Here is a 12,469-nt window from a genome sequence, read left to right as displayed (position 1 = left end):
GCTACTCCCTGTGAGCCTTTTTCATTCAAACCAGCTGGAGGGGAGACTGGCTCAGAAGCCCCTCCTGCTAACTGAGGGTCTCCTGACAGTGGACATTTCCTGGGGAAAGGTGAGTCAGTTTTCTCTAAGGGTGTAGCCCCTGGTAGACCCACCATGCTATGAGTACACGGGCAACAGAAACTGGATTCAGTAGGTTATTAAAAAAAAAAAAAAAGAAGACATGAAGTTGGGGTGAAGGGGTGGATCTAGGGGGAGAAAAAGGGGAATGTGATCAAAATATAGTGTATAAGATTCTCAAAGAATTAACAAAAAATATTTTTAAAAAGAAATGAACAAGTAAAATATTAAATATGCTACCATTTAAGATGGTTCAGTGGTTAAGAACACTTGCTGTACTTGCAGAGGATCAGAGTTCGATTCCTAGCACCCACGTCAGATGACTCACAGCTGCCTGGTACCTCTGCTCGGGTGGTTCTGAAGCTCTACATATAAATTTTTTATTATTTTATTTGTTTTTTTTTTTGTGTGTGTGTGTGGGGGGGGGGGGGTCACACAAAATAGGCTTTGGGGCAGCATTCGGCTTGCCTGCTGGTCTTGTGGGACAGGCTTAAAACACAATGACATATGAGAGACTAATATTTACGTCTTAATAAGAGAGTGGGAGAGTGACTTGTAGGGCAGAGGACTCCTGGGTTACTCACTGTGTTCTGGTTCTCAATCTGAAAGACCCCCAGGGGAGATCTTCCTCCGGGAGAGACCCCAAACCCAAGGAACACACCGAAACCACAGATCAGATGCAAAAGCAAGAGGGTTTATTTAGACCAGGTACCTGGGGCGAAGTCTCTTGGAGGACTTGCGCGCTTTCTTAGGGCAAGGGGGACTTTTTATGGGATCCCAGGGGCAGAGGCGCGGTTACAGAAGCGAGAAGCATAGTTACAGGGTCCCTATTGGTTGTTTTAAAGAAGGCCAGGGTGAACTTGGGGTCGTATGTGTGTGGCTGATTTGGCCTTGCCCAGGCCAGCTGCTTATTCCTCAAGGCCAGGGGGCCAGCCATAAAATATCCTGATTCGACTCAACTGTCTTTCTCTCAAGGCCGCCGACCACAGTTATCTCTCTCAAGGCTGGATGGCTGGCCATAGCTATCTCTGTCAAGGCCGGGTGGCTGGCTACGGCTGTGAACTCCTGTTTTTCTGATTCCTTCAGAATGGCGTTTTTTAGGCTAAGTTATTGGGGGGGGGGGGGAGCATTACATCGGCCCAACGCCCCATGTCCTCATAATGGAGTAGGGGTCTTTCAAATCTGGGTGTCAGTCACATCATTACACCTTATGGGCTCATAACCCATCAAGCTATGATTAGAATGTGTGCACTTTTCTGTATGTTAAAATTCAATTAAAAATAATCCTGTTTGTTTTTTCCATACAGGGTTTCTCTGTGTGGCCCTAGCTCTCCTTGATCTGTAGATCAGGCTGGCCTTGAACTCAGAGATTTGCCTGCCTCTGTCTACTGAGTGCTGGGATTAAAGGCATGCACCTCCACAGCCTGGCTAAAATTAACCTTAAAATAGTGTGAAAAGTATGAAATATAAAACAGGGGAAGCTTCTGTTCTAGGTTAAGCTCCTGCACAAGGCTCAGACAGACCAGAATAAAAAACCAAAACTGGAGTCACTCACAATGAAGTCCACCAAGCTGAAATCCAGCCATTTATCTGGCCCAAGAAATCCAGATTACAGTCAGGCCAGACAGGCCAGTTTAAACTAGTATGATGACATTCCAACTGCCATTTACCTTTCACAAAAGAAGTAGCATGCTGTTTCATGAGACCAGGCATTGCTCTGTAGCTCAGGCTGGGCTTGCTGCTGAATTATGAGACAGAAAATTAAGCCAGGATCAAGGGGTGCAGTTACAAGGTAGAGCAATTGCATAAGTCTTTGGCTTCAATCTTCAACAAAAATAAATAAACAAGAGTCAGATGCTGTGGGGATGACAAGATAGGTTAGTCTTCCAAGAAGGGGAAAGACCCTTAGGGAAATTAGGCCTATCTGGTCAAAGGTGACGATGGATCTTGCCCTTATTTTAATTATATTTTTGGCGTTGCAGTTGAAAATAGGGTCTTGTGCACATGGAGTAGGCACTCTACCATCCTTAACTCCAAATATTTGTGGGTCAGCAAGAGGGTAAAGTAGCTTGCTCCCGGGCCAGTCATGAGTTGATACCCAAAAACTCACGTAGTGGAAGGAGAGAACCAATTCCTGAAAGCTGCCCTCTGACTACCATATACCATGTGAGCGCTGTGGCTTGTGTATACGGGCCCCACAAATAATGTAATAAAAATTCAAAAATAGATACTGCTTATGTTTTTGCACCAACTTTCTTTTAAAATATATAATTAGAATATGCATGATTTACCTTGATTACTGAGCTTTTGGGTGCCTCCTTAAATACAGCACCTAAGGTACCCTCTTACCCTGCCTGATCCCTGTACCGCTGGACAGGCAGGGGCTGAAGGTCGGGATCAGTGTTCTCAGTGCCAGAGCAGAGTCTCTTCGCGCGTTTTCTCCCTTCTAATGAGAAGAAAGCAAAAAGAAACAAGCTCTTGGGATTGTAATATTTTCCCGGGTCTGACACGAACAGTTATCTTGTTGGGGCTACACCAGTTCAACACGCAGGCTTAAAAATGGGCGGCCAGAGCCGGGATACCAGAGACGTCCGGACTCTGGGCTCCTGATTGGCTGGGACAAAAATCACTCAAGAAGGAAGACACCCTATCAAAGTGCAACGGCACCAGCATTGCGTCATCAGCGAGCGACAAGTTTTACGTAAAGTAAGCTCCTTTCTAATTGGCTCCTTTCTCCAAGAGCACCTGAAATGGCGTTGGGGATTCGTGTTCTTCAAATCCTAGACTTCCGGTATCTGTAACGACAAGGAAGACTGGGAAGAAATTTGTTAAGTTTTTCAAGTTCGGTCCCTCTGGGGGCCGGGCTTCGGAGGCTGGGGGCGTGGTTCTCTACTGGGGGCGGGACTCTCTCGGAGAGCCGAGTGGAGTCTCGGAGTTGGGCTTCCCTAGCGAGAGGGAGGCGAGGCTTGGGGCGGGGCCACAGTGATGGGCGGGCCCAGAGGACCGCCCCCGGCGGGCTGTGGACCTGCGCTCAGCACCGAGGAGTCACTCACTGCGAGCCTTTCCTCGCGCCGCTGTCTGTTCTGAGCCATGGCTCTGCGCTGCTGGCGCCGGTGGCACTGGTCCGCGTGGCCTAGGGTCCGGCCGCCTCCCTCCAGGAGCACCCCGAGTAGGAGCAGGGCTCTTGGGGCTGCCCCAGGGCGAGGGGAGGCTTGTGATCGAGAGCAGGGGTCCGAGCGGAGCTGAGGCAGGACTGGGCGAGGGGCGAAGCTGGAGGTGTCTGCTCTTGCGGGAGAGATGGGAGTGGTGTACCGGGGAGAGGGTCTGTGCGATGAGGTGTGAGGCGTCCTGGGTAAGACACTGGTCAGTAAAGGCGAAAAGGCTAGACTGTGAGGTCCGCATGTGTGAGACGAGGTGAACTGGGGGTGACAGGGAGGTGAGGATATGAACGATAGAGTTCTGTGGGAAAAGAAAGGATAGGAAAAAAAAGTAAGATAGAGACGTGATGGGGATATAAAGACGTGGAATCATACAGGGAGCCCCACAAGAAAAATGAAGTGCTGTGCAGGACAGATCCAGGGTCCAGGCGGGTCTGGCGTAGGCTATCGTTATTGGCGTAGCATGTTCATAGGTGAGGCATGGGGTTCTGGATAAAGTCAGCCTCTGGCATTCAGATGGAATGATGGAGCTTTGAGGAACAGAAGGAAGATGCAGGTGAGGGTGAAGGGCAGGCTGCAATTGGACAGAATTGGTTGGGGTGGTTAGAGAGTGTTGATTTAACCTTGCCGTCCCCTCCTCTGCCCAGCCCCAGGCTTCTGCCAGCAGTTCTCCACACGGGAAACGACCCCTCAGATCTGTGTGGTTGGCAGTGGCCCAGCTGGCTTCTACACAGCTCAACACTTGTTAAAGGTAAGTCCTCTCTCCAGGCTCCTTTCTCGCCTTTCGTTTCTTGCCCCGATTCTGTGGCTGGGCTCCAGCCCTTTGGTTTGCTTGGTAAGGAAGGGGCTTCCAGCCCACCTAAGCTGTGTCCTTTCTACCTGATTCCACACCTATATCTGAGGTTCCCTCCTGAGGTCCTCAGCTGTGAGAGAAATGTGTTTGTCCCGTGATTGGTGGTCAGGGACAGATGGGCAGCACTGACTGCTTCACCAAGCAGGGAAGTTTATTTCAGTCTTGTGGGATGGCTTTACCCCCCCCCCCCCATCTTCTTTTACATTTCTCCATCTCCAGTGTTCTACATGTCAAGGCTGTCTGCTCTTAAGCTTTGCTGCCCTCACCACAGCCCCAGCCTCCACATGGCCATTTTCTCCCGCTAAAGGCCAAGGTCTCAAAGTTTTCAGCATCAGTCTTGTCAGACCGGACTCCAAGGCTACCAGATGTACTTGAAACTCTATCTCAGACCTTAAGGCAAAAGAGGAAGTGGGGGGGGGGGGCTGGAGAGGAGGCTCCATGGTTAAGAGTTGTTTGCTGTCTCAGAGAGAATGGGAGTTGGGTTCCCAGCACCCACATAGTAGCTCACAACTCCAGCTCCAGGGGATCTGACGTCTGCTTCTGGCTTCTGCACACACACACACACAACTAAAAATAATAAAATAAGTATTTTTTAAAGTAAGGGATACTAGGATTGACTGAGATGAGACAGTGTTTGAACTTTAGAGAGGCTTGTAATATCTACAGGACAGGAGACAGGACAATTATATTGATAATACATGCAGATACTTGAAACACAGTAGTGTGACCCACTGGCCTGGTTTACTCAGGGTTGACACTAGGAAGGTCTCATGGAGATACTCTGCTGAGAAGTGACCTATGCATGACTCTGCAGCTACTTACAGACTACTCACACAGGGCATCGTGACCAGAAGCTGCTCCTTAGAAATGCCCACGTGAGATGCACTGAGGACCACATGTGGCTTTGGCAAGCTCCCCGGCCCTGATGTGAGGAGTCAGCCTGGAATGCAAGGCCCCTGATAAGGACAGCCTGGCCTCTGGGATGGAGACTCATGGGCTTTCAGGGCTGGGGTGGCAGGGGTGGACAGATGAGTGGTGTGGTTGGTATCCAGGAGGGTTTCTTGTGAGAGGCACTGACTGTAGCTGAGGGTGAGAGGATAGCCTGGAAGGCGGGGTTCTTGGTGTCTTCTCAGTGGGCCAGATCTTGACCTATAGGCATGTGGATGTAGTTTCTTGTGCTCCTAGCATTCTAGCTTGAGGAGGCTGGTTTGCAAGGTATTTTAGAGCTTAAACTAGGTGAACCCTAACCCAGTCTAGAGGGAGAGGTGTCTAAACTGCATTTTGTGGAGGATGTGAGGCTGGAAGAGCAGGAGTGCCTCAGGTGTGGGGAATGATGTGGACAAAGGCCAGAGGAAGGAGAATGGGCCCTTTGGCATCATTCCAGAGCCTGTTCTGGAAGGTCAGTGAGTGTCTGAGGGGTGAAGAGGTGAGAGATGGGGCCAAGGAGGCAACTGGAGCCCAGATCACAAGGAGCCTAGAAACCGTGGGCCACACTGTAGACTTGAGTGGCTTTCTTTGCACATTCTCCATATTCCCTGCTGGAGAACTCTTATTTAAATGAGCTTTTCTGGGCCCAGCTCAGATTTAATCAAACTCCATGACTAGGACCCTCAGAATCAGCAGTTTTAAGCAAACACCCTGGGGGATTCTGACATTCACAGACATAGGAAACTGGCTTCACTCAAGCATCTAAGGCGGAGGATCTGAGTTTGGTTCCCAGAACCCACATCAGGTGGCTCACAACCACCTGTAACTCCAGGGGCTCTGAACCCATCTTCTGCCTCTTCAGGCGCCAGTACTTATGTGCTTATCCACCCCCCCCCCAATTTAAAAAAATATGTTTAAGAAAGGAAAAGCAAGGAGCCCTCCATGGGGGTTGAACACAAGGCCTTGTGAATGATAAACAGGCATTCTACCAGTTTGCTGCACCCTCAGCCCACTTTTCATTTGGAATATTCTCTCTGAAGGGTAGACTTAAGCAGGGCTATTTGCCCAGAGAGCAAGAGAGTGGGGTCAGGATGGGGAGCTAATAGGTCAAGGTGAAAGGGGAGGTCGAAGGCTCGGACTGGAGCTCCAGGGCCTGAGACAGACGGGGACACAGTGTAGAGGGGAAAGGGTAGAGGACAAAGGGTGGGATGAGATGTACGGAGTGAGACGTCTGGATCTCAGGTTCTGACGTCTCAGGATGAGGTCAAGAGATAGAGTGAAGAGATGGGAGAAGAGATAGAGAAGCCATGACAGATCGGCAAGACTTGAGGTCACAGGAGGGAGTAGGTAAGATGTTCCTAGGACATCCTGAGTGTGTGTCCAGGAGGACCAGAGGACACCAGACCAAAGTGCTCCAGAACCTGCCCTTTTTAGGAAAATGGCCAGAGAAGCAGCCCAAGGAAGATGGGTCTTTGTGTGAGACTGGGGTGGAGGTGGGCTAGGGGAGGACCTTGTGCCGGAAGGAAGACTCCCTTTGTAGCAGGATGGAGTGGAAGATGGAGACAGGGAGGTCAGGTTGTGTTAGGGGTGCCTGGCAGGCTAAGCAGTTTGAACTTTGCCCTATGGCAGTGAGAGAAGCATGGGGAGGTTTTGGAACAAGAAATGATGTGCTCCAAGGGCAGTCACAGTTGTGATGATCCTGGATGAGTCCATTGTGCCCTCCCACTGGGGGAACCCAGGGCTGAGAGCTTGGGTCTGACTCACTCAGCCTTGAGTGTGACCCAGGGGGACAGGACATTCTTATCGCACAGAAATGTGCAGCAGCTTTCCCTGTGACAGCCAGTTAGCACTGGAGCTGGGCCTGGCTCTGGCTGCTGACTTCATGGCCTGAGCTCTTCATGGGTTCAGTTTCCATGGAGCTGGAGAGAGGTGATTTGGGAGGCCACCCCTGAGCTGGCCAAGGAGAAAAGGCAGATGGGCTGGAAGGCTGGACTTAGGGCCGATGGGGGAATGGGTGGAAGCAGGATTTGGGCAAAGGCAGTAGGTGTGTGTGTGGGGGGGGAATTAGGCAGGAACTCACTGCCTTGAGTCCTTTTGAACTGGGTGGGATAGGGCAGGGCTCAGGGCCTGCTCCCCTGCTCCCCAACTCTCACTGTCCTGCCTTTCCCAGGCTTCCCAGTTCACAGAGGAGGAGACCAGGGTGTTGTGGGACCTACCAGGCCCATGCTGTTGGTAGCAGCAGAGCCAGACCAAGCTTGCCTGGCTGATTGCAGTCTCATACCCTCCCTATACCCTGCAAAGTGCCCTGGAAGGATAGACAACATGGGGTAGCCGGAAGCTGGGAGTGGGCCCACTGCCACTCCCTCTGTCCACACATGTCCCAGCTGGGCCCTCACTCCCTCTCTTGCGGAGGGAGCATCACGTTCGAGACTTAGAACTAAGGCAGGTTCTCAAAGATGGGTTCTCCGGTCACATGGCCAGCATGTCTAGAAGGTGAAGGTATATATCTGGCCCGAGGATTAAGTCCTGATACTTGCTTCCAGCTTCTCACATTCTCCGTTGGAAGTCCTTGAATCTGACCTCAGCTTGTCTGGCTGCGTATGTTCCTCCAGAGCCCTTGTCTGGGCGGACAGAGAGCCAGAGCCTTCTATCTGCTCATGGATGGTGGGGCCAGTCTCCTTGGCCGTTTGTGCTGAGCTTTCTTTCTCTGTCTGGGGAGGGGGAAGGGAGGCCCCGTGGGGGCCCAGCTTCCCTCTTGAACCCACCAGCTGTGCTTTCCCCCCAGCACCACACCCGGGCCCATGTAGACATCTACGAGAAGCAGCTCGTGCCCTTTGGCCTAGTGCGCTTTGGTGTGGCACCTGACCACCCGGAAGTAAAGGTGGGTGTCTTTCGGTGTGGAGGTGGTGTTGGAGACAGTAAAAATGAGGAGGATAGAGAGGCTCCCTGGTGTGGTAGGATGACCTTTGGCTCTCTGTGTGATGGGACCCGGGCTCCATCCTGGGGATCCTGGGGTGAGGGTGGTACTGACATGCTCCCAGGAGCTGCTCTGTCTTCAGATGTCCCCCCCCCCCCCCCCCCCCCCCCCCCCCGCTGCCTGGCAGAATGTCATCAACACGTTCACACAGACAGCCCGCTCAGATCGCTGTGCTTTCCGGGGCAATGTGGTGGTGGGCAGGGACGTGTCTGTGCCAGAGCTTCAGGAAGCCTACCACGCCGTGGTGCTGGTGAGTGCCCATGTGGCGGGGTGTGGATGTGAGAGGAGGGGCTGATGAGAGACAGGAGGCTGGTGCTGAGGCCTTGGGCACTGCGCGTCTTTCCTCAGAGTTACGGAGCAGAGGACCACCAAACCCTGGAAATTCCTGGCGAGGAGCTGCCTGGCGTGGTCTCAGCCCGGGCCTTTGTGGGCTGGTACAACGGGCTTCCTGAGAACCGGGAGGTGAGCACCCTTGGGGGAGCACCCTTGCTGCTTCCGGCTGGAGTCAGGAGCATCCCTGAGGTGTTAAAGTCTGAGGTGAAGGCGGTGAGGAGCAAGCTGAGGAGATGTGAGACGTCCATGACTGAGGCAGGTCAGCTGAGGAGAGCTGTGGGGCTGGGGGAGAGGGGGTGGGGTAGAGTGGACTGTCTAAGGGTAGGGCAGCCTGAGGGCCCAGCTGGGCCTGACCTAAGGTGTCTGCAGATGAGATTAGCCTGACTGGAGCTGGGGTGGGGATGCCCTCTCAAGACCTTTCTCCTCCAGCTGGCGCCGGACCTGAGCTGTGACACAGCTGTGATTCTGGGACAGGGGAATGTGGCTCTGGATGTGGCCCGGATCCTGCTGACCCCACCTGAGCACCTGGAGGTGAGGGGCAGTCAGAGGTTGGAGGTGGGAGCACACTGAGCAGCGGATGCTCCTGCCTGTGGGGTTCAGGTCTCATCCCTGCAAACAGCCCAGTGCCTGTTTCCTCCAGGAGCCCAGGCAGACTCCTGTGCCACTGGGCATTTACATACACGTTCTCCCTGTTTGGAACATCTGGACTGACCTCCTGCTAGTTAAGAATTAACATTCCTCCTTCTTTTCATCCTTGGCTCAACTATTCCTTCTGCCAAGAGGTCTTCCAGGCTGTCTTAGTAGGTGTTTTTCTGTAATATGGTCTCAGCTACTAGTGGCCTTTACATCCCTAACATTGCTTCACTACTACAAGTTTACGGTCTGTGATGAGATTTGATTCTGTCTCCCCACAAAACAAGAACTCTGTGGGGCTCTGAACTAGCCTGTTTGGCTCACATAAACTGCTCTTGCCCCTTAAGCCCCTTGTCCTGTTCTGGACATGTGATGGATTGTGAGTGAATGGCAGAATCGGCTGGAATCCGGTTACCTAGGAGCCATTTGGAGAGTTGCCGTCAATGCTCTATGTGGCCACCAGGGGGGAGTAGCGGTATAGCTTTTGGGCCGTTGGCTTTCTCTGTGTTGGAGTGGGAACAAGACCAATTGACCTGGCAAGTCCCCTTCCCCAAGTCAAGACCTCCCAACCCCTTTATTTTGAGTCAAGGTCTCCTTATTATAGCCTTGGCTGGCCTGGAACTCACTGTGTGTATCAGGCTGGCCTTGAACTCACAGAGATCCTCATGCCTCTGCCTCATGTTCCACCGTGCTTGACCCTAAGAGCCTCCTTTTGTGCCAGAAAACAGACATCACAGAGGCGGCTTTGGGAGTCTTGAGACAGAGTCGGGTGAGGACTGTGTGGATAGTGGGCCGGCGTGGACCCCTGCAAGTGGCCTTCACCATTAAGGTACTGGGTCCAGAGTGGGAGGAACCGGAGTCCCAATATGTTGGGGTTGCCACAGAGCCCTGGGAGTAGCTGCTTCCCTGGATGGAACAGGGGGGTGGGCAGGGCCCCAGGGCTCTTGTTCTTTCCCCACACTGCTGATAGTCTCTCCTACCAGGGCAGCTGAACTCTGGTGGGTTCAGGACCTGACCTCCTCCATTACCTCCCCCACCCCTACCCCCCAAGGAGCTTCGAGAGATGATTCAGTTACCAGGAACCCGGCCCATTTTGGATCCTTCGGATTTCTTGGGCCTCCAGGACAGGATTAAGGGTGAGGGGCCAAGTCCAGCCCCCCGGCTCGTCGCCTTGGGGGAAGGTGACCAGCAGGGGCAGCCCTGAACCGTTCCATGTTGCTCACAGATGTCCCCCGTCCAAGGAAGCGGCTGACAGAGCTGCTGCTTCGGACAGCCACAGAGAAGCCAGGGGTGGAAGAGGCTGCCCGCCAAGCACTGGCTTCCCGGGCCTGGGGCCTCCGCTTTTTCCGAAGTCCCCAGCAGGTGCTACCCACACCGGATGGCCAACAGGTAGCAGGCATCCGCCTGGCAGTTACCAGACTGGAGGTGAGTCTCATGCTACCCAAACGTGCCCTTCTTCAGGCTTCCCCCATCCCATCCTGGTGTTACCCACGTTCTCCCCAATAGGATGTTGGTGACTCCACCCGTGCAGTGCCCACGGGAGATGTGGAGGACCTCCCTTGTGGGCTGGTGCTGAGCAGCGTTGGGTATAAGAGTCGCCCCATTGACCCCAGTGTGCCCTTTGACCCCAAGCTTGGAGTCATTCCCAACATAGACGGCCGGGTTGTGAATGTACCAGGTGAGAGGGTATGAGAAGGTGGGCCATCTAATTATGGTGGGGCTGAAAGGCTGGTGTCCCAAGACCGCTCATTCTACAGTGACGTAACGTGAGACAGCTCCAGACAGGCCAGTCCTAGAGCATAGCCCGCCCTCCTCCAGCCCCCGAGGGCAAGTTCTCAGGCAAGCTGGGACGTCATTCAGTAAAGCTTCCTGAGGCCTGCCCTGGACCAGTGCTGACACTGGTGGGAGATAGCCCCTGTCCTTGGGGGGCTTCATCTTCTTACCCAGGTGCCCATCTTGTCCATTCATTCAGTAAGTGTCCCGAAGGGCCTGCCGAACTGTGGTGAGCAAGTCTCATCCACAAGGAGACTGAGGAAAGGAGGATGGCATGGGAGAACAAACCAAGAGTCCCTCACGGGCCAGGCATAATGGTGCACACCTTTAATCTCAGAGCTCAGGAGGCAGAGGCAGGCAGAGCTTTGTGAGTTCAAGGCCAGCCTGGTCTACACAGAGAAACCCTGTCTCAAAAAAACCAAACCAAACCAAGCAACAAAACAAAACAACCCTCCCACACACACACTATCCTGGTGACCCAGTGGCTTTAGTGGGCCCAGCCTGTAGGATATATCGGAGACATGGGGACATTTGCGTGCGTGCGTGCGTATTGCAATGCAGAATTGTCAGAAGTCTCTGTTGCCCTTCTCAGGCCTCTACTGCAGTGGCTGGGTGAAGCGGGGACCCACAGGTGTTATCACCACCACCATGACGGACAGCTTCCTCACCAGCCAGGTGCTGCTGCAGGACCTGAAGGCGGGGCTGCTGCCCTCTGGCCCCAGACCTGGCTATACAGCCATTCAAGCCCTGCTCAGCAATCGAGGTCTGAGCCTGATGCTGAGGTCTGGGAGGGGGGAGGGCCGAGGGCCGAGTATCTTTGGGAAGAGGGTCCCTTAGAGGAGATGATGGCATTAATGTGTCTTCCTATCTGCCTTAGGGGTCCGGCCAGTCTCTTTCTCTGACTGGGAGAAGCTGGATGCTGAGGAGGTATCTCGAGGCCAGGGCGCTGGGAAACCGAGGGAGAAACTGGTGGATCCCAGGGAGATGCTGCAGCTGCTGGGGCACTGAACCTGGACCCCAGCCTCAACCGTGAAGAAGAGAGTCTTGTTCAAGGATTCGGGGCCTGAGGCCGTCTGAGCTGGAGTCTTCTCCCAGATTCTTCGCCCAGATACAGTGCCAACACCCCGGCTTCAGGCTGAGCTCTGGCCCTTCCAGGGGCCTCTGATCTCTGTCTTCTGCAAGCTGACCTTGCCATTGTGGCTCTAGGCCAAGGAGGGAACCTTAGGTTAGGGATGGATGGAGGGGCAGGCTGACTCCGCCCACTCCTACTTCCTCCCTGATGAACTTTGGAGGGCCCCTAGAATGGGAACACAGTGGAAATAAAGCAGCTGTACCAAAGAGCCATGGTTGATGAGCTACTTTTTTTTGGGGGGAGGGGGTCACTTTCTGGCCTGTTTGTCTGTGGCTGCCAGATGGAACTAAGGAGACAGAACCTTGCTCAAGAGCCTCTTGGGGACCAGGGGGCTTGGTGGTCAGGCCTGCCATGCACTTACCCTGCCCTTCCTGTCTGTTCTTTGCTTCTGTGGCCTCTGGGTCTTCAGTTCACACTTCAGTCACTGGTGACAAATCCCTTGCTTGTCTGCCCTGCCGGCCTGACTGCCTGGTACTTCCAGGACAGAAACAGAGACAAAAGAAGAGAAAAGGAGGGAGCCAGAGCACAGGGCAGCAGTTTGTCCCCAGTATGCCCCCGTCTCTCCC

General features: G+C 53.5%; 1 protein-coding gene across 1 annotated transcript; it reads left to right on the top strand.

The window, feature by feature from the left end:
- Positions 1-3,102: 3,102 nt before the first annotated feature.
- Positions 3,103-12,111, top strand: Fdxr (ferredoxin reductase). The gene is made up of 12 exons (XM_076543707.1): positions 3,103-3,286; positions 3,923-4,026; positions 7,841-7,936; positions 8,160-8,282; positions 8,381-8,494; positions 8,795-8,896; positions 9,720-9,827; positions 10,050-10,134; positions 10,224-10,423; positions 10,505-10,676; positions 11,364-11,534; positions 11,649-12,111. Exons 1-12 carry the CDS (start codon positions 3,208-3,210, stop codon positions 11,777-11,779), a joined length of 1,485 nt encoding a protein of 494 aa, XP_076399822.1. The 5' UTR covers positions 3,103-3,207; the 3' UTR covers positions 11,780-12,111.
- Positions 12,112-12,469: the final 358 nt, after the last annotated feature.

Source organism: Peromyscus maniculatus, chromosome 8 (assembly GCF_049852395.1).
Source record: "Peromyscus maniculatus bairdii isolate BWxNUB_F1_BW_parent chromosome 8, HU_Pman_BW_mat_3.1, whole genome shotgun sequence".
NCBI lineage: Eukaryota > Metazoa > Chordata > Mammalia > Rodentia > Cricetidae > Peromyscus > Peromyscus maniculatus.
This window is presented reverse-complemented; position numbering and strand designations above follow the sequence as displayed.